The sequence below is a fragment of the Rattus rattus genome, chromosome X (assembly GCF_011064425.1).
Source record: "Rattus rattus isolate New Zealand chromosome X, Rrattus_CSIRO_v1, whole genome shotgun sequence".
NCBI lineage: Eukaryota > Metazoa > Chordata > Mammalia > Rodentia > Muridae > Rattus > Rattus rattus.
In genome coordinates, this window is record NC_046172.1 from 27462946 (window position 1) to 27486017 (window position 23072).

Below are 23072 nucleotides of genomic sequence, written 5' to 3' on the forward strand. Positions count from 1 at the left end.
GTTCTCAGGTATTTTACATAAGTTTAGTAATATTTGCCTAGAACCTACATGCTCCTCATTTTATAATGATATTTACAATGTAAAAATACTGTGTAAACAGTTTTTTTTAATTGTTTAGGGAATAATAGCAAAAAAAAAAAAGAATTCTGTATATTCTCAGTACAAATATAACAACAGTAAGCCTGACTACACACTGCACAAAATGACATTTTCTCCTCTCCTTGGCTAGTCAAATCCACAATTTGGGGACCTCGGTATGGATGGAAGCCTGAATTTGTTTTTACAGTCATCCACTCCTTTCCTTGGACACCTAATAATCATTCACGGACCACTAAAATGATGGAGCTAGCGAATCCCCTACAGTATTGTCTTGTAGAGACTAATAAATACTTGAGGAGCAAAGAAATTTCTGTGTTTTAGAGGTAGATAGGAAAGACCTTTCTTGTACACCTTTGTTGGCAGTCTCTGAATCTTCACATTCTTTTTAGATACAATTCTCCCTGTTGTACAATAGTCCAATTTTTACGAGAAAATTGGAAGGTTATTAAAAAAACACTCAAGGAATGAAAACTACTGTGAACATTTTTGAGTTGCGGGGCGCGGAGAGCATGTTTCCCCCAAGCGATTTCCCGTGCGCAGTGAACTTCAACAGCTGGTTAAGACTTAAGTCATAAATACTTTTACGTTACTGTGCTTAAAAATATGTCATGTTCTTGCGTTTTATGCTCCACTAGACTAGTTGATTTTGGCCTTGGGTCTATAGCTGGGTAATTTAGGGCAATACCCAGATTTCACTCTGGGGTCTCTGTTTCTCCGTTGTGAGACGTGAGCAGAACAAAAATTACCAGTTAGGTTTGAATGTGACCTGGCTTCCTGGCCAGAACTAGCTTTCTAGGGTCTCCGCTCAAACTGTGGGGTCATAGACACTGAGTAAAGAGCACAGAGAGGGGTTCTGGAGTCCAATGTAAGGAATCTATGTAGATCTCCTGAAGACCTCCTAGCTAGGTTGTGAGTTTGCCACCAGCCTAGATATCCTCTCGTAGTAGTGTCCCCTGTTTCAATCCTGGAGACGGTGGGTGTTCCTCCGCCGGCTCCTGTGGCTTCGCCTACTTTACAGTGGCTAGAGCTTTGAGTAGTCAACAGACCAAAGGCTCAGCCTCCACCCCCAGGTGCGCAGAGGGGAGGACCCCAGGCGTCTAGGGTCTGAGGGCGGGTGAAGAGCGGTGACTGCCCTCTCCAGGAGTCAGTCCTGAGCAGGCTGCGTCCGGGTGCAGCACCGTCCTCCAGGCTCTCCTTTCTCTCAGAGGTGGCCCGGGGGCGGACTGACGTGGTGGCGCCCGTGCAGGCCGCGGTGCGGAGTCTCGAAGCTGGGGGAGGTGGTGTGAAGAGGGAGGGTAAGAAGGAGGAGCGAGAGGAGCCGAGGGAGGCAGGCAGAGGAGGAGCCGCCAGAGAGGACGTAGGGCGGGCAGAGTTGCTGAGCAGAGGTGGAGCTTGAGAGGGAAATGGAGGAGGAGCTGCAGAGGGAAATGGAGAGAGGGAGAGGCGGAGTAAGGGGCGGGGAGGAGGAGGAAGCCTAGACCCAGAGCAGAGGTGGAGCCTAGGAGGAAGATGGAATGAGGAGCAGCAAGAAGAGGCGTGGCGAGCCTGGAGGGGCGGGGCCTTGGAACACCCCTGCCCTCCCTGACCGGGCTGTGTGTGGAGCGAAGATGGCCGGACCGGCCTCTGGAGCGGAGGAGCGGCCGATAGAGGTGGCTGTAGCTCCGACTTGGGGACTGTGACTTTGCGCGTGGCACCTTCCTGGGCCATCCCAGCGCAGCGGACAGAGCAGCTAGCGGCTCACGAAGCCTGTCGGGCGCCGGTGCGCGGGCGCCCAGCAGAGGATGCGCCGGGTGCGGCGGGCGGCTCCCCGCAGCCGCCCGCGCCCCAGGCGCCCGGCCTTAGTGCTGGCTGGCGGAGGAGGCGCGCGCGGGGCGGCGGGCGGCGGCGGGGCCTGAGCCGTCATGCCTTGGTTGAGCGGCGGCCGGCGGCGACGGCGGGGTCAGTCGCGGGAGGCCCAGCTGGAGCCACCGCCTCCTGCTCAGCCCCAGCGGGAACCGCCAGCGCCCCCCGTCGCCGTTCCCGCACCTTCGGTGCCCTCGGTTCTGCCTCAGCCGCGGGCCCGTGAGAGCGCCGAGCTGCCGCTGCCCGCAGGCTGGGAGGAGGCGCGCGACTACGACGGCCGCGTCTTCTACATCGACCACAACACTCGCCAGACGTCGTGGATTGATCCCCGTGACCGGTAAGTGGGCCATCGGGGGCCGCGTAATTGAGCGAAAGTGCCACCACGGAGGATGTGCTGGCGATACGTCCAGCCCCAGCGTGGAATAGCCAGGAGTGCTCTAGGTGTCCCTATCCCTGGGCCCCCGGATCTGGATAGGTGTTGAGATGGGATCAGGACGCTTCTATTCTCAGGATCGGAGCTTTTCTGTAGTCCCTAAGTCCTGTTTGTGGTTGTAACGATTCCAACCTTTGGGCCCAGGGAGAGGATGGCGTACAGGAGGCCCCTAGGTCTGGGAGAAGTTCCTGTATCCCTGGTGTTGAGATGAGGATTTGTACTTCACCGCACATCCCCTACACCCAGTACTTTGGCTGAGGACGGAAGGCGACCGCTTTAGAGTCTTCAGAAGGATAAACTCCTCTCTTCTCCTGGCCCCTTCTCGCGGGGTGGACACTCAATTGATTCCCTCAAGTCACCCGCTGTCCAGGGCCTGGGAGCTGGGCCCCTGGAATTTCCTTTCTGGAGTCTGACGGATGGCCCTCTTTTCCTTTTTCTGTGGTGTCCTCGCCCATCAATACCCCGGGCCTTCAGCGGCCCACCACCCCAGCTTTGGCGGGACAGGGATTCCCAGCCTCTGGGAGATGTGAGATGCGCTGTCACCTTGGATCACCAATGTGTGCGCCAGTTTTGAGAATGAGAGAATGAGTTCCCTGCCTGGAGGGTTTAGCCTGGTTTTCATCCAAAACCTGGTGCCAGACGGGCATTAAAAGTATTCCGAACCCTTCTGGAGTTAGGAGAGGCTGTTCATAAACTTTTTTGGTGCTCTAGTGCCTTTAAAATCAAATGAGTTAAAATTCTGTTTGAAATAGCCTTGTGTATTGTGGCCAGAATGGGATATGATTAGTCCCATATGCTTTTGGAATAAGTGAAAAACAAGAGTTGAATTTAAGTTTCCTTTTTGTACATGGTATGCACAGGGCACGAAGTTGTTCAGTTCGTGTAAATAAATCTGATCAAGTAAAAACAGATTCTTCTAAAAGCACTACCAGATTTCATTTAATTAGTGTCATGTAATAGATTCCCCTGCTTCCATTGAGTCAACTACGAGAGCGCGCGCGCGTACGAGCATGCGTGTGTGTGTGTGTGTGTGTGTGTGTGTGTGTGTGTGTGTGTGTGTGTGTAAATGGGAATTCTGTTGAAACCCAGTGTTTCCACTGGTTATCTGATATCTTGTCCTCTGTGGAGCAAGTTCTCTCCACCCTGTCCTGAATGCCAAAAAGGATATACTGTAGGCTCCAGAGTGATTTCAAGACTTGAAAAGGCCCGTGTGGAGACATTGTGCCTGCTTCCTCCCACCTACACAGGAAAGGCAGCTTGCATGGCACTGTTGTTTGAAAATAAACTTTTGAGGAGGGAAACTGCTAACTTTTTTGAAGATTTCTATGGGTTTAGGTAGGGTAACACAAATCTAAACAATCATGGGTCCTGAACATTTTCTCTAACCTTTGCAGACCTTGGAATACAGACAGAAACCTACATAAATCCAATCTCAGCTTTATGGGTTCAAAAATTCTTATTTTGAAAATCAGGTGACCAGTTGTAATCAAGTGTGAGAGCCTCATCTGTTTGATGAAACCTTGGATGATGCTGAAATTGGTGGAACAGCTCAAAATATGATGCTCTTATGTTGTTGTAGGTCTACAAAAGTCCTAAACAAATAGAAATATGAACAAATTAAAATAGTGTTTAAAGCAGGGCATGGCAGCATATGTCTGTAATCCCTTGGGAGGCTCAGACAAGAGGATCAAGAGTTAGAGGGAAGTGCTGTGCTTCATTGCATGACTTGGTCTAGATTAAAAAAAAAAAAAAAGGTGTTTTGCTTAGAAAAGGGGAAGACCTACTTCATACAGCTAATATAACAGTTGTGGTTTTCCTGCAAATGAGATTTATAATAAAATACATGAATGTAAATATTTTATTTTAATGGTATAGCCAGCAATATAGGTGCATATGTCCCACAGGAATCATCTTTTAGGATCTTCATTCACTCACATCTGTAGATTTTGCTTTCCACAAATCTGTTGTGCTCCTGAATAACAACATTTTTTACTTATTTCAGATATAACTTAGATTGCAGGTTTTAAAAAGTACTCTTTCTAAGTGCTAAGTGTTGATTGAATGAACAAAAGTGGATATTTTATGCTTTTTTTTTTTTAAAGAAAAACACGTGTGTACTTTCCTGAGACATTGTTTTTATAGTGAGTGAAAATTCAGCTGGGGACAGCTTGAACTTCAGCTCCCATAATACCTTGCACGAAATATGTATGGAATGTTCAGCAAGCCACAAACATTTCAGTGGAGCTTGCTGAAGGGTGTGCTAGTCATTCTTCCTCTTTGAAAACACAAGGTTGCCAATTTTTATAGGTGACTAGGAATTTTCTAAGGTTGTAATTAACTTTTATTATACGAACAAAACTGCATATCAGAGCACTATGTTTTCTCCATGTATATCTGACAGGTTTTGAAGCTTGTTTCATTCAGAGGACTGGAAAATGGTGTTCAAGAGACGTTTATCATATAGCTTCCAAACAGGCAATAAAATAAAATAAAATAAAAGTATGGAGGAATAAATAAATATGCTAGGTTAGATGAAAATTGTTGACTTTGGACATTATTTCATATGTAATTATTAAAATCCTTAATAGCATGAAGTATACTGCTGTAAAAAAATTACTGACTGCCAGAGGATATAAACAAAATCTCCTCTAGAATGTAAAAATAATTCTCTTCAGTGTTATTTTAATAACATTAGATATTTCCAGTTCAGCTTATTGGTGAATTATTAGACCTCTAAGTATTAAAATAGTAATGAAGAGCATGTGAGTGTAAGGCACCAACTTTACAGATATGGCTACACCTGTCCATGAAAAAAAGTCTATATTTTATTGACAGAACTTTTTAGTTCAACTATGAACTACTCTTTGGTTTAAATTTATTAATTTTATGGATAGATAACTGTTGATATGATTTCCATAGTGAGCTTAATGTATCCATAAATGTTGTTGGGAAATAATTTTGCCATTTCTATGGCATGAAGTTAATTTGAATGAGTCATGTGGAATTTATATTTTACATATATTATCTTAGTGTACAATGACCACCTGATAGAAAGTTATTTCTTATAGAAAATGATTACAAATCTTTTAAAACTTTTTTCTCCATCTCTCCGTCTGTCTGTCTGTCTGTCTGTCTATCTATCTATATTCAGTTTATATCCCGATCGAAACTGCCCTGATTACAAATCTTATACTTGGAAAATATAGGGCGAAATTTTTTTGCTTGTTTTTAAAAAAATAGTTTAGTGCCTTTAACAATTGTATGTATGTGTGTGCTTCCTGCATTGTTCTCTTGAATAACGTTGTTCACAGATCCACATGTTGAAACTGGACATTTTGTTTCTTGTAGCCTAGTGCCGTTATACAGTACTGAGAATGAAGAACAAACAGTGGGCAAAATCACATTTGAGAGCCACAAGATAGTCGTTAAAGGTGCTTGATGCCAAGCCTGATGACCTCAGCAACTTGCCCAGGACTCGTGTGGTAGAAGGAGAGAACTGATTCCCAAAAGTTGTCCTCTGACCTCTACATGCATACTCTGGCACATTCCTCTCTCCGAATTAAAAATAAATCACTGTGAAATCATATTTGAGATCAGAGCTGAGTGTAAATAATTATGGACTGCTATGATTATGTCATGGCATCAGAGTTGAGCGCCATTGGTTCACTAGATGAGATTTGACCTGGTACCACATGTAAGAATTCTATGGTATATTAAAAGTTCTCTGAGCAGGCTTTTTCTCTTTTTTTTCTTCCTCCTCCTCTTCCTTATCCTTCTTTTTTTTTCTTTGTACAGGAAAAGAACACACAAATTTATTACGTGCCCAAGACACAGAAGTATTTGACTCTAAGCTTTTGCCTTAAGGAGAAAACATTTCTTGGCTCTGGTATTTGCAAAGTTGGAGTCTTCTATAACAGAGCCAGATAACACTGCTACCTTCTTGGAACCACTATTCAGTATTAATTAATAGGAGCTTGACTATATTTACCTCACAGAGTCTATTTCTGGGTTATGTGAACTGTCTAAGTTGAGCTTTCCGATAAACAACTTAATGATTTTTCCATTTTTCATTCTTTAAGATTATAGATAGCGTTTGTATGAACACGGGGGAGTTTTTGGCTTTAAAAGCCATCAGGGGTCAGGTCCTGGAAAGAATCCTCCTTTTGTATCCATTTCGATGTTAACTACCACTTTTTAGTCTCATATCTTTTCTTTTTCTTCCCTTCTCTCTTTTTTTTTTTTCTCTAAGAAAAGTAAATGGAAAAGTCATTGATTTCCAAAAATAGCTCTCGGATGTTTAGAAATCTCCAAGTTTCCTTCTCTTTCCTTTCACTCTGATTTGGGAAGTGGAAATAATATGTATCACAATCTCTGGCAGGTTCACTTCAGGAAATTGTGGGTCAAGTGACATGACAGGGTCACCTGGTAAGCCTGAGGTAGGACTTTTGGCTTCTTGCCCAGGGCCTTCTGCTGATGTTTGCCTTTCCAATAAATTCAATAAAATTAATATGATGGACTAAAAGTAAAGTTAAATCCTATGAAGCTCAATTGTCTGCATCTAAATCTAATAAAACAAAGAAATATTTATGAAGTCTTGACCTTATGCTGGGACTATATATGGAAATCTGTTTTTGTTGTTGATGTTTTCTTAAAATAGGAAATATAGACTTTTTTTAAAAAAAGAAAAGGCAATAAAGGTCATGGGGCATGCCATGATTAATTCATTTCCTTAGGTGAAAATAACTTCTAAGGAAAGGAAGAAAAGTTCTCTTTTTGTTTAACATGCACTATTTATTTATAGTATATATTTTCTTCAGAATTTCACACATGTATATAATGTGTTTTGATCTGCTCTGTCCCTGTTCCTTCCCTTCTAATTCCTCCTCTATCCTCATCACTTTTCCCTTTTAATTTCATATGTTCTCTTTTTAAAAACTTACCGAGTCCACTTAGTGTTGCCTCTATGTGCATGGGTATGGGATTACTATATACTGAAGCTTGGGTAGTCTTTCAGAGATTTTTATCCATGATAAAAACCTCTCAATTGCCAACAGGGGTGGGACATCATGGGGTCCTACTTTTTCCATGCCACAATTTTTGGCCTACTTGTTCATGTTCAGGGCTTAAGCATGCAGTCACAGCTGCTTCGAGTTCAGGTTTGCAGTGGCCCTTTGGCCCTGTCATGTCTAGAAGTCTCTTATTCTCTGTACCTTAACCATTTGTGAGTTTCTGTATTAATCGCTATCTGCTACAAAAGCCATTGTCTCTGATGAGGGATGAGAGATCTCTTGATCTATAGGTATATAGATAAGAGCTTAGGGGACAGTATAATGCTATGTCAATTTAGTATTAGGTTCCCCCCTAGGGGCTGTCACAGTATTTTTGGCTCAGTTAACACTACTAGGAATTAATTCTATCTTATAGAATGAGCTTTAAATCCGGCCAGAAGGTGGTTGGCTACTCCCATAGCATATGAATGGGAATACCTTGCAGGGTTTACAGTTGAAGCCAGGAAATTAGTTAAGGGGTCATAGGAGGTATTTTAAGGTAAGGGGATTGAACACAGATGGAATGAAAGGAGAAAGGAAAATATGGAAGAAAAATGATTAAATGGTGTAGAGGATGGTAGGGCAGGTTAAAGGAGGGCATATGGGGAGGGATAACTTAACACTGAAGACCTTTGAAAACCTACTATTGTAGAAACTTCTTGAAACATTTACACACACACACACACACACACACACACACACGAGTTTAAATGGAGTTACCTTAGTAGTTGGGGCCTCTTCAGATACCATAAACTAGTAAACAAAAAATATAGTGCCAGGTATGCAGGTATGGGTCATCTTTTTTATCTTTTTGAGTTGTTGGCTGGTGGATTTCCAGCCACGCCCCACCAAAAGTCTCATACTGATGGCACTGCTCTTGGTTAAGGTATGACCTTATTAATGACATATTTGGGTCATAGGACATGGAGAGACCAAACTGGTACTGACTTCTATTTCCACTACCAGAGAGAGAAAAGTATTCATCAGTTTCTCTGCTAGGAGAGCTCTCCTGAATATGGAATGGGTTTTATCCTTGTTCATCAATGTCTTGGGGCAAGAATATTCAAGTGCTTATAGAACCGAGTAAGATAAAGAGGTGCATGAAAAAAATGCTAGAGGGAAATGCTGATCATGTACCAAACAAGTGAGAGACTGAATTGATATGACTGGCTCCGAGGTTGTATGTAAAGGGATGAAGATTTGGGCCAGACCATTCCTAGCTGAGATTGTCACAGTCTTGGGGCAGGAAAAGCTAGGAACATCTTGTTCAAACTCCTCACACTTGAGAGCCCAGCCAAGTGGTGTGTTCTATCCATAGTTAGAAGGACATGGGCTCTTCTGACCCTTGACCCATTGCTTTTTCTAGCATGCAACTTAACCACTCAGTCCACGCCCATTTTAAGTGTCCTACCTCTGTTCATTCAGTTGCTCATCTGTTCCATGGGGCATGTTGTACAGCTTCTTTTCTTTGGCAATTTTTCCCAAGTTTCAGGACTCTAATTGCTGCACTCATGTCTTTATTGTTTCTCAGTAAGACCTCATGATGCAGTAAGGTTTCTCTCCATTGGATTCCATGCCTTTTTTCCCCACTGCTGGAGACATCTCAGGGGCTTGTTAGCGTCAAGCAAACACCTATAATTGCGTCAAACCCTACCCCCTGGGTCTGTGAATATGGTAGACATATGCTAAATATGTATCATGTGCCAAACATTTGTGTATATGCTTTCATCAGAAGCCCATCATAGTTGGAGGTGTATGTGAACATGTGATTAAACTGAGGCCAGTGGGAGGCACAGTCAGTGAAGAATAGGATACTTGACTCTCCCCTGAATTGGCTAAATTTTATGCCCTTTGTACTGTGCTGGGCTCACTGGTTATTTTATCTTGCTTTCATTGTTGTTTGATGTTGATTCCCCTCAGAGGTATCATGACCCCTTAAAGACAGATATATTAATGTCTTACTCTCTGTTAATAAGTTACCTTCCATAGCAAGATAAATTTCCCAGATACAATTCTGTTAAGGATCCTGTGATAGGGAGATGATCCTGCCTTATCTGGGTGGGCCCAGCATCACTATGGAGATTACTAGAGGGAGCAGAAAGATGAGGATAAGAGAGATGTGAAGATACGACAGTGAAAGCACATGGCCACAAACTAAGAAATACAGACAGCCTTTAGAAACTGGAAAAGGCAAATATAGGATACTTTCCTGGAGCCTGCAGAAAGGACTTCAGCCCTATACATACCTAGACTTCTAGCACAGCGAAACGGATGCTATGAGATATAATTCACTTGTTTTAGTTGAAGACCCTTGGTTTTTGGTCGTTTGTCACAGCATTAATAAATATAACTACTGTATTCCCATGCTTTGTGTCTTGTGGAGAATAGAAGTATGCAGTCAGCTTTCTGTTTTGGAAAACAGCCTCTCATTTGTCATATGCCAGTGAAGAAGCAGGTGCTATGCATTTTCCACCAGTTCTGCTCCAGGATCCACCTTTTGTGTAGCTTGTGGTAGCTTGAGTGTGGAGTCTTCTGTTGTCCACTGTGCTAGACTGTTCAAATAGGAGTGGTGGGCAGGTTGGCTATCTGACAGTATTGGAAGATTAGAGACTATTAGAGGCTTTTTCGGGTGATGATGGTCCTGCACTAGAGAGATCTGGAATCCTAGGTCTCGAAAAGGCAAGGCTCCTATTGGAGAATATGGGAGGAAAACAGTAAGTGCAAAGGGTTTTGATAATGCCCTAAGTTATTTCAGTGACATGATCAGGGATTTCAGACTTCTTGCTGCAGTCTTCTGAGGAGCTGGGGTACTCTGGACTAACATGAAGGACTTCTTTTAGTCATTCTTGGAAACCTTCATTCTTACCACTTTGTGTATGCAATAATATAGTTATAAGGGAGAAACCCGTTGGGTCACTTAAATGACTTCATAGTTGATGGTAGAGTCCTCAAAGGTATCCTGATCATGAAAGTATTACTAGACTAGGGTTTCTCTGCTATAGTAATCTTGATGTTTGGGGACAGAGAGTTATTTGTTTAGAGGTTGTAGCACAGCATAGTTAGCATTATCTCAGGCCTCTATTTATTAGATGTAGATACTGGTAATGATTCCTTCCTAAACTCAAGTTTTGGTGATCAGAATTTTTTTTTAAAAAAAGATTTATTCATTTATTATATGTAAGTACACTGTAGCTGTCTTCAGATACACCAGAAGAGGGCATCGGATCTCTTTACAGATGGTTGTGAGCCACCATGTGATTGCTGGGAATTGAACTCAGGACCTCTGGAAGAGTATTCGGGTGCTCTTAACCGCTGAGCCATCTCTCCAGCCCCAGAATTTTTTTCAGACATTATCACATGCCTTTCTCATAGACAATACTTCTTGGTGACCATGCTTTGATGACTGCATTTTGATTTCAGCAGATTGCTAGCTCCTGTGATACTATATGTAAGCAGGTAAGACCATTGAGGACTGACTTGTTTCTCTATTTCCATGAAGAACAGACGTTCTACATAAGCATCTGAAAATCCTTGAACCAGCACTTCAAACTTTCAGAATATATATTGAATGCATATTGCTCTATTATGAGAGTAATCTCAATTGATAGGTATTTATGGTATATCTGTATATACAGTGGCACAGAGGAAAATGAATGTATTTATACTTCATTGTTTGTAGCAACCTCAAGCTGAGATGGTTCCCTATGTTGAATGTGTGACTGTGCATGTATGTACACTTATGTATGGTATCTGCTGCCTATGATGCTCTGACCCATTGAGTCCCCACTTAAATGCACAGAAAAGCAGTCAAAGGGGCTGCTTCTGCATTTGCTCAGGTCTTGAAAAAATGCAGAACAAGCACACACATCTCAAAAGGCTGCCTATGGGCTGTGGGATTCCCACTGGTTTTCATCTGGAAAATTCTCTATTTCTTTAAATGGAAGGGGCTCAGGGAAAGAGTGGGAAGAAGATGAGAGGAATGTTGATGCAGAGAACGAGGAGTACAGCCAGGCTGTCTGTACCACCCCAGATGGCTAGCTGTGCAGTGTTGGTGGGTGGGCCAGACAGGACATCCTGAACAGCTCCTAAATATCAGCCTCATTCTTACCAGGTGAGAGAACTCCCTCCTGGAGCTTGGCCGTGCATGTAACCTCATGTCTATTTTGACCTTCCACAACTCTATGTCTCAGAATGTGGAGTTGACTCAATTTGTCTTTTTAAATAATTAGTCTGTCTATTGCTTAGTTTTAAACCTTTGAGATTTAATTCACATACTATAAGATAACCCATTTTAAAGGGGTACAACTTAGTGACTTTAGTCTATTCATGAGGTTGTCAGCCACTAATATTTGTTACCCCTCCCCAAAGAAACCATATGTTCATTAGCAGCCATTTCCTGTCTCCCTCAAAGCCAGTCAACCACTAATCAGTTTTCCATGTGTATCATCTCATAAATGACTTATGAGGTTGTCCCTGGACAATTCTTTATAATATTCCTGTGGATCTTTTTCAAAATGGAAAGTTAGGAAAAGGAAATTGGGGATTGAATGAACTAAGCAAAAATATGTTGTTGTTGGTTTAATCTCCTTTCTTTAAACTCATCCATACATTATTCTGCTTTGTCTACATAGTACCTGACATATAGTAGCATTCCTTCATAAATATTGAATGTGATCATGCTTTTGGGGACAAGTTTATTGATTTGTAGCTGTCATTTTATATTTCTATATTTTATTGAGTTTTCTCATATGTTCTAGAGTACTTAAGAGCAATTCCTTCTTACAAAGATGTCAGCGCCTCTATTTTGTTAGACTGGCCTCTTTTTATCTTGACTCAGGATGGGATCCATCTTTAGCTCTTGTTAAAATCCCAGTTGCTCTTAGATACTAGATTTCAAATAGGGGAGGCTCTTGTTTTTCACAGGATATCTAACAGTATTTGGAGACATTTTGGCTGCTACAACAGGGGGAGAGCATATAGTAGGTGGAGGCAAAGGAGGGTGCTAGATAGTCTAAAATGCATATGATAGTCCTAATAACAAAAGTGACCTAGCCTAAATATTGATAGTGCTTGAGAGTGAACTATGCCAAACATTTAGCATAAAAGTTTACAATTGGCTAACACAGAATTTCATGACCCAAATCTTTCCAGTTGAGCAGGGATGTGAGGAATGAGGCAGGAATAGTTGGAAGAGAAGTCCTTCACCCCCATAAGGTGATGTGGAGCTAAATAATGTCCTGTGGGGCTAAGCAGCTGTTCTATTGCCATTGTGTTAGGAAGGAACTGGTTGTGAAGTTGAAGTTAGGAAAACTGAAGGACTATTTATTCCCTTGCTAAGGTGTATGGATAGATGAACTATGCCTCTGGATTATCTACCCTCAGTACTTTTTCTCATGCAAAATTAGAAATGTCTCCTTAACTTTAAGTCAGTTAAAGTCTTTTTCTTTCTCAGCCCACTAGCCCACACAGGTATATTCATTTATATTTTCTACACAATGTGTCCTGTAGTTTTCTTTATGACTTGTTTGTTTGTTTGTTTGTTTATTTGTTTGTTTGTTTGTTTGAAGAGAGAGTTTCTTTGTGTAGCCTTGACTTCTGTAGACCAGGCTGGGCTTAAAAATCACAAAGATCCACCTGCCTTTGCCTGCCTAGTGCTTGAATTAAAGTTGTATACAACTATAACCCCAAATCTTCATTACATTTTTACTGGGGCCATAGTCTGACACCAAGTACATATACTGACACTTGTTTCCCTTATTTTTAAGCATTTTGACTGCTTGTGATACTTAGGATGAAGTACTGTAATTGTAATGCTTCTGTGTACAACTCTTTTCCTTTCTTCCTTCCTTGTTCTGTTTTTTGTTTCATGTTTCCCTTAGAAGGGTAATGCTTCTAAATGTAGGTCCAAAAATGCTTTTTTGTTTATTTGTTTTGACATACTTTTGGAATATTTTAGAGTTATAGATGAGTTACAAAATTTGGGTAGCTTCCCTATTTTTAACTTCTAATATTATCATAGTAGCTTTGATGAAACTGTGATTCAATGCCAGTCTCTATCCAGATTAATGATAGGCGAACTCTAGATATTTGAATTTTACCAGTGTTTCTACCAATTTCCCTTTTCTGTGCCAATAATCCACCCCCCTTCTCTCACACACACACACCAAACAATCTTGCTTTGAGACTTCATGGACTTTTGGAATCATGGAGCTTGGGAAATCAGATATACGGGAGTGATGCTGTTCAGATAAAGGTGGCAGCACGTGGAAAGTTTGTATATACTTTTAGGAAGATCGCAGACTTCTGCAAGCCCGAATCTACTTTGTTGCTAAATGAGTATATGTTCCTGTACTTAACTATCATCAGCCTAGAGATATCAGAAAAGATTAATTCTACAGTGAGTCATTAAACCTTTTTGTGATTTCCAAACACAACTTAAAACAGTGGGGTACAATCCCAAGTACAGGATAGTTTTCACATGAATAGGGAAATTATTAGACCAACTTAGAAACCTGAAGCTTAGTGAAACAATGTGAGGTAAAGTCAATAGATTGTATAATGTGATTACTGCTGTATCCAGAAACTAGAAATTTGTAGAGGTGGAAAATGGATTAATGATGTCTGCATCTGGAAGTTAAAAAATCTGGTTTTGGCAAAAAGGCAAGAGGTATCTTATTGGATAATATCCTAAGATTGAAATGTATGTTGTACAACTCAGTAAATTTACTAAAATCATGGAATTTTATACATGAAATAGGAAGAGTTTATTGTATGATGGCTATATACAGTAAAGTTTTTACAAGCAATGTTTTTTAAAGAATTGTTTATTATATGTTTATGAGTACACTGTAGCTGTCCTCAGACACACCAGAAGAGGGCATCTGATTACCATTACAGGTGATTGTGAGCCACCATATGGTCGCTGGGAATTGAACTCAGGACCTCTGGAAGAACAGCCAGTGCTCTTAACCACTGAGCCATCTCTCCAGCCCCTATAAACAACTTTTAAGGGGAAATCATTTTAAAATTCAGATAGCCACCTTGACTTTGTAGTTGAAGAGATCAGACTATATAGATTATATTTGGCAACCTCTTACCATGCAAAAGTATTTTGGGGCTGCATAAAATGTCCATACAATTGTCAGGGCAAGGTGCCAAGAAGCCACATGTTAATATTGCTTAGGAGCTTTGCCAACTGTAAGAGGAGAACAATACTATGCAACAGCCTGGTAATCATTACTGCCGCAGCTAGCTTTACTCAGAGCCATTGATCTTGTAGAATGACTCACTCATATTTCTGTTTGTTTTAAAAATGTTGAAGTGGTATCGGGTTACATGACAGGATTCGGATTATTCAGAAGGAGAATAGTGTGAATAGGGGATCAAAATTGGTATTTGGGCCTCCTTTAGAATCAGCATTCTTAGGGGGCTGGGGTAGGGGGATGGGATAGGGGCTTATGGACAGGAAACCAGGAAAGGGAATAACATTTGAAATGTAAATAAAAAATATCCAAGAAAAAAAAAAAAGAAAAGAATCAGCATTGTCCCCCTACTCCCTGCATTTTGGTGATGAACCTTTGAAAATTGTATTATGCAGTTTCTTTTTTCTTTTTTTTTTTTTTTTTTTTTTTTTTTTGGAGCTGGGGACCAACCCAGGACCTTGTGCTTGCATAGGCAAGCGCCCACCACTGAGCCAAGTCCCCAACCCCTTATTTCTTTTTTAAATTAACATTTGAATGAGTGGCCAGAACCAGGATAGAAAGGAACTTTACATCATATCACTAATCATATGAACTGACTGTAAACATGGGACAGCTTTTCCAAGTCCCTGGTTCTATAATTTGTTGTGGGCTTTCTGATACTGTTGCCTCTTCTACAAAATGTAGTAGATTATTTTGCTTTCTAAGTGCTTTGGAGGATTCAGCAAGATGGTATAGAAACTTAAGTCAGTGTTACTGTAGAACAGGTTCTATATTTTATTGATCTTATGGTCACTTTTTATTTGTGTCTGTGTGTATATGTGGGGGGAGGGTGTTCTCATGGATGTGTAGGTGCATATGTGTTCATGTGCAAGTCAGAGAACAAACTCAGGATTCTACTCCTCAGATACCATCAACATCGTGTGTGTATGTGTGTGTGTGTGTGTGTGTGTGTGTGTGTGTGTGTGTGTGTGTGTGCACATGTGAGTGCATGTGTGTGTGTGTGTGTGTGTGTGTGTGTGTGTATTTAAGATAGATTCTCTCACTGACCAAATGCTCACCAATGGACTAGGCTGGCTGTGTATGATTCAGATTTCCCATGTTTCTGATTACATGTACAAATCACCATATCCGCCTTTTTTTTTATAGATTCTAGGGATTGAAGTCAGGTTATCTTGTGTGCAAAGTAAGCAATTTACCAATTAAGCTATGATCCCAGACATTTTTTAAGAATCAGATTTTATGTAAGGTCAGGATCTTTAGCCCACATCTTCTTGTAGCTCAAAGAATGTGTTATTAGGTTTGACAGGGTTAGAGAGAAGCAGTGGAAAACAAGGAAGAGTTAATGTCACTGTAAGCTTAGATATTTTTCTAGCAGCATGTGGCCAAAGTTGTAAAATATCTTCACCCTTAGGTTCACAAATTCCATTGAAAGTGGTGGTTCTCAGCCAGGGATAATTTTTGCCTTCCAGGGGACATTTGGCAATGGCTGAAAACATTTTTGGCTGTCATAGCGTGGTGGTGGGTGGGGATAGTATGGGCTAAGGTCATGTAGTGGGTTGGAAGCCAGTAACATTGCTCAGCATCCTACCAAGCCCAAGACGGCCTTTCATGACAAAGAATGAGCCATCTCTAGTGTCTACAAAGTAGAGATCGAGTAGTTCTATTTTGTCCATATGGAACGTACAGTAGTGGTTGTAAAGAGCCATAGTGAATATATAATTATCTTCTAAGGTGAAAATTCTGTTTGAGGGGTGTTGGTGGGGATCGTAAAATATATAGGTAGCCATTTTATGGAGGACATCAGGAAAAGCCTCTCCAGATTCAGAGATTCAGGCAGTGGCCTTTGAGCTAATTCTTGCAGAAGGCCAGATGGGATCCTATCATCTTGCTAAAGAGCCTTTTAGGGAGAAAGACCCATAGAGGTTGAAGTGAGGAACAAGAGGCCAATTGGAAGGTGATATTTGTAAGTGAAGCATCTATTGACATGGACTGTGGGTCTGATTCTAAATAAGCTAAGAAGTCATTCTATTTGAGTTAACATTTTACTTGGGGTTTTCTCACTATTTAGAAGACTACGGTGGTAGGAGCTAACACTAGAGAACTAGTTAGGAGATGTTTTTTTCTTAAAATCAGACAGTGATGGCTGAGGGCAAAAAGGAAGTGGCAGTGTTCCCAGACATGTATTTTCTTAAGTCCCTGGATGCTGTGCTTTGGTCATGTGTATACTTCATCTTTCTTGCGACCCTCTCTCAGATCCCATGTCAGCTTGGGCAATATCAGGTCCTGTCAAAATGGATGGTCGTTCATAGTGGTTTGATCAACACGAAGGAGCTGACTTTTTCTCTGTATTATTCTCAGCTCTGCTGCTGGGCCTACAAGAAATGTTGTGTGATGGAAAATGTAGGGTAGTGCATATATTATGTTCTTACTGTTTTACTATATGTATAGTTATGTATTTAAAAACAGTATCTATAGAGGAGATCCAAACACTTTATGAATGGCCATGTTCTAGGTAATGGTGCTTAGAAAGTTTTATTATTATTTAAAATTGGTGATTACTTGCTAATGGACAGAGTGATTAAGAGTCTGAAACAATGGTGCTTGAGACTCTGGTGATCACCTCTACAGAGTTTGCTACACTGTTTATCTCTACAAGTACATTAACTTTTCTTCAGAAGTACTATGGGCTCATTTTATTTGCTATACAAATATTTATTCAAAAGGCATTCAAGATAAATCATTCTGTGATTGACCTGATCCAGGTTAACCTAAGATTGTCATCTTGTTAATCTTAGTATTAAAAGCCAAGACACCAGAAACCAGCCTTCCCTTCTCTCCAGCCCATATCATAAACCTCCAAAATGTCACCATGTACATGGCATATTGACAAAAATGTCAAGGATTACCAAGAATAGCTTCTTGCATTCATATGCAGTTATAAGAGAAGGACAGAGTAGCTTTTGAATTTCAAGTGCCCCTGCAGTGGCCTTAACCAACAATTCTTGTTTGAACAACTTCCAAAGCTCAGCTCTACCGTGGGGTTTTAGAAATACGTCATACCTTGAATGTTAAAATATGAACACACATACTTCTTATGCTTCTAAAGTTACTAATGAAATTATTTTTTGTTCTATTTTTTGTTATTGTATTTATCACACAGTTCCCTCTTTAAAATAAAAGATGGCTATAATGTTTTACATAAACTGGTAACTGTTTTTTTTTTCCCTAACTCATTGTCAGAGTCTCAACTCTCAAGCTTGTGCCAGTTCAGTCAATATTTGATGAAACTCAAAGTCTACATTTCGTTCAGATGTGACCATTTTCTCTTGTCACTTGGAGACACATAGTGCTTTTTTCTCATCTTTTTAGGAATGGTTACTGGCCACTTACTATTTGCAGGAAACTGCATTTTATTTCAGGAACCAAATCCATTTCTGCCTGATTTTATAGTTCTAAAACCATGTAAGTTAACCCAAACTGGTGGTGGGAAACAGGAGTTAAGCTGTTTTTCTTCTACCTTCATGCCTCATGAGACCAATGGGGAAAAATGCTTGACAAGCTTGTAGCTTGGATAATTAGGACTTCTGTCAATGGTGAGATATTCACTGATCACTTTACAGAAGGGATGAATGTGCCTCTCTGCCTTTTATGTCTTTTCTGTGGTTGTTTTAGGTCTCACTGGTGTTGGGTTGATTGTGCCTTCCACCCTGAGTTAATGAAGGGGCTTCAGCATAATCCAAACTACTAAAATAAATGGAAACCAGGAAGTTTTCCATGAAGCAAGCCTATGAGATAATGACACTTCAGGCATATGAGTTACTGACATTGGTTTTGCTGAAGTTGTTTGCCAGCAATATTTAATATTGCAAAGGTAGGAGGTATAGGTGGTGTGTGTGTGTGTGTGTGTGTGTGTGTGTGTGTGTGACAGAGAGAGAGAAAGAGAGAGAGAGAGAAAGAGAGAGAGAGTTTTCTCTTCCAAAGAACAGATCCACATGAAAGTTAAATTCTTCTATTAATGATTGCATTTTAAGTGAAAATTGTCCTCACCAGTTGTTTAAAAATTACAGATGAATTACAGATGAAAATAATACAGAAGTATAGCATTTGATTCTCTGACATGCTGCCATCATCTGCAAAGTTCGTACTTGTAAAGTCTGCTGTTAAGTTACATTTTTTAAAAAATATGATGCTTTAGTAAGTTTTCAGTTTTGTGTTAGGCCACATTTATAGCTGTCTTTAGTTGCATGTGGCTAGTGGACTCCAGGTTAGACATACCTGGTATTAGATCATGATTCTTCTAGTAATTAGGTCTTGTATTTACTGCAATGATAGACCATTTTTTTTAAACACAAGGAAAAGAAGATACTCGAGAAAGTTATTGTTTGTAGCCTAGTCAATAAAAAGACAAATGAATAAATTTAATGATCCTTCATTTCAATTACTCCAGTGCAATTATTTAAACAGTGTCATGTTCATTGGACCTCTGATTTAATACCTGATATCTGACACAATAGCAAAAACTATTTACTGTGAAGACAATTACAATGTCATAGGCTTGAAGCCTGTGGGCCTTGTACCCCATAATTCCTTGGGAATCACAAATGCAGTGTCAACTCACCAGCAGTCCTGTGAGCCTTCCTATCCAATGATATCTCTAACCACTGGTATTTGGGACAGCTTCTAGTTGCATCCATCCATCCATCCATCCATCCTTCCATCCACTCTTTTCTTTTTTCTATTGAAATGATTATGGATGCAGCTGAAGCTTCACCTACCCTGCTTGGTTTACCTACCCTGCTTAGTTCGGCAAAGAGTCCATTACTGTTTGCCCTTGTTTAGAACTTACAACAATCAAGCTGGCTCTTGACAAGGGGTTCTCTAGTTCATCTGTAATACACTCTGTTTTTCTGTCAGGTTATGTAAACATGAGGCATTCTCACCTGCTACTTTCAAATACTAACTAGCTACAAGTACAGTTAACCTGGGGGGACTTTATAATAATTATATATAAACACACATGTATCCCCCACGCATGCGCGCGCACACACACACACACACACACACACACACACACACACACACACACACACACACGGCCTCTTTCTAGAAGATTCTGATCAGTAGGTTCCAGAATGCCCCTGATACTCATTACTCCTCCTTCCACGAATAAAAATTACTTAGGCTAAAATTTAAAATAAAATTTAAACAAAATTAACCACTAACATTTTAAACTGTATAATTCAGTAACATTCAGTACATGTACAGTATTGTGCAAATATTACCTTTATCTTGTTCCAAGACATTTTCACCAGCCTCAAAGAAAACCCTGTACCTATTAAGTAGTTACTCTTCATTCCTCCTTACCTTCAACCCTAGGCAGCTACTAATCTACTTCATGTATTGGTGAATTGGACTGTACTTCACTTGTTGTGTGAACAGAACAGAGTATGCATCCTTTTATTTCATTAGTTTTACTTTAAAATAATGATTTCGGGATTCATCTGTATTATAACCCAGGTCAATCCTTTTGCTTGTATAGCTGAATAATATTCCATTATATGGGTAGGTTATGTTTTATTTATCCATTCATCTATTGATGGACACTGGGGTTGTTTCCACTTTTTAAATAGTGCTGTCATGAACATCCATGTGTGTAAATGTTTGGACGGGGAACACTTGACCTTGGAAACTGTTAATGATGGCACTTGTAAAGGAAGAACAATTGTGGAGCAGTTATAAATGCCATTGCATTATTTCTTTGGAGCAGAGGCGTGAAATGAAGATCAGGACATGAGTCTGATGTTCTGCTGACCACAAAAATATTTATATTAATGTTGAACAGCAAGTTTCCTGCTTTCAGCTTCCTTTATGCTGTCTAAGCCCCACCCATAGGGTGAGTGTCATGTGTTGGGCAGTAGGGATTTGTTATTTGTTTGCTCCCAGGTAGAATCAAATTCTTTGAGGTTAACTCCTGGCACTGAAGATCTCAAATAGCTTTTCTTCAGTGAATAGTTAAGCAAATGCATAGCACTTTGTAGTATTCATGGAGCTTTTCCTAGGGTGGGGTCCTCTAGTGCTCTCATCCTTAGCCAAGGTGACATGCCTGAGGCTTATTAACATCATTTATCCCAAACTTCCTGCACGCCTCACCTGGCAAGTGTTCTTGGTACGTGCCATCTGGCTGCCCAGGTTGTTCCTTAGGAAGGATTTCCCTTCTCTGTGTTCAGCTTGCAGGGGTCATTGCACACTAAGGTGTCCACCTGGCTTGGCTCACACACAGTTAGCCAGATGTAAAATGTTACAGAGTGGTGGGGGCTGTCTGAAGGGATGGTACTAGTCAGAATGAGCCAATGTTTTTGTCTTTGTGGACTTTTACCGTGTGTACCAGCCTTATTTTTGTTTGTTTGTTTTGTGATTTATTACAGAGTTTGAAATGAAATCTTCTGAGTTAACTGCTGACAGCCCACTGTAACAATGGCAGAGCAAGACCCCCAGGGCATGTATACCCCCACTTACCCTCAGAGATGGAAAAAGGGTGCTATGCTGTATTCTGGGGTAAACTTTTTTAAACAAAATGTTTTTAGTTTTTTTCCTATGTACATCAATACCACTAATAGTTACAGATGATTTTAGGGCCTTCTTGATCTCCACTCCCGAAAATGCTAACCAAAAAGTGATTGTATATCAAGCAATTTGTCCCTAATCATCTCTTAAAAGCACTCTCACATTATTACAGTATCTTTTAAAACATCATTTAAAAGTTACTGAGTTGGAGACATAGCTCAGTAGGTAGAATACTTGCCTAGCATAGCAGCACAGCATAAAACTAGATGTGTGGTAAGCGCAATGCTAGGGAAATGGAGGCAAGGAAGATTAGAAGTTTAAGGATATCCTCAATTTGATAGTGTGTTTGAGACTAACCTGGACTACTTGAGACCCTTTCTCAAGAACAACAACAAAACATCCCAGCTATATTTTAGAAGACTTCTATTTTGAGTATTCTCCATCCATAGCAAACCTCACATAGAGCAATTATTGAATGAATAACTTACTTTTTAAGACAGGGTTTTAAGATAATCTAGACCCAGCTGGGATTACAGTTGTATACCACCAAGCCCAGCTAATGAATGATATTTTCAGTATGCATAATTTGTTGAATCATGACCATACACACACAGATTTTTTTATTTTATTTTGTTTTGAATTTTGGCTTTGTATGTTCGTTAGGACTAGGTTTCTCTGTAGCCCTGCTGTCTTTTTGAACTTGTTGTGTAAACCAGGGGTGGCCTTGAATTTACAGAGATTCTCCTGCCTTTGCCTCCCTAGTACTGTGATTAATGGTTTGCATCTCACCAGCTGCTACATATTTTTAAACTTATACATATTTTATTTATTTTTATATATGGCATTTGGAGTCCTAATATTCTCTGTGATGGGAATACTCTATATATTAGGGATGTTTGGCATCCTTCCTGATATCTACTCTTAGATACCAGGAACATTGCCCAGTTTGTTTTTGTTTGTTTTTTCCATGCAGGATTTTTTAAATGTAGCCTGGCTGCCCTGGAACTCATTCTGTAAATTAGGATGATACTTATTTTAGAGATTTGCATGCTTCTGCCTTCTGAGTGCTGGGATTAAAGGCATGTGCTCTTGGTCCAAGCTGGTCTTATGATAACTGAAAAATAAGTCTCCAGATGTTGTCAAGTGTTCTTTGAAAAAAACTGTGGCCCCGGATTAAAGAACACTGTACTAGTGTAATTAGTATCAATGTCTTTTAAGATTTGATGTCTTGACCTGTTGTTTAGTGCTTCTGTTTGCTCCCTGTTTTACCAATTCTTTTCTGAGGCCTTGGGTTCTTCCATTGTCTTTGGCTTTCATTACAGAATGCCTCTGATTTGGGGCCTTCAACAGAGAGCATTTCTTTTCTCATAATACTGGAGACCAGAAGGTCCAGATCATGTTCTGGCATATTTTCTTACTGGTATGGACTCATTTTCTTTGCTTGCAGACAGTTACCTTCTTAATGTGTCTTAACAACAAGGGAATCAAGCTGTGATTCCTCTTCATCTTCTTTTGAGACACTATCTTACTATGTAGCCCAGGCTGACTTTGAACTCAATATCCTGTCGCCACTGCTTGTAGTCTTGTCACAACCTTTAGGTACATCTTCCCTATAAGATTAAGTCCTGTGTCCTTATGACAACATTTAATTTTTAATACCTTTCCAGAGGCCCTATTTTCAAATACTGTCATTTTCTAGATTAGGGCTTTAACATGACCTTTTTGTGGTACATAGTTTATTTCATATAGCATTCTACCCTTGGCCCCTCAAAATTCATGTCCTTCTTACAATTTTTTTTCCATTTTAGTAGATGATTTAGTAAATGTAGTAAAAAAATAATTTTAGTAAAGTTTCCAATTTAGTAGAATGAATTCTGAACTCAT

General features: G+C 40.3%; 1 protein-coding gene across 1 annotated transcript in view; it reads left to right on the forward strand.

The window, feature by feature from the left end:
• Nucleotides 1–1631: 1631 nt before the first annotated feature.
• The window catches only part of Wwc3 (WWC family member 3), a 109809-nt gene continuing 88368 nt past the window's right edge, over nucleotides 1632–23072 (forward strand). Inside the window, 1 exon segment of the mRNA XM_032889333.1 lies at nucleotides 1632–2278. Coding sequence (XP_032745224.1) covers nucleotides 2001–2278 — 278 coding nt within the window. The 5' untranslated portion in view covers nucleotides 1632–2000.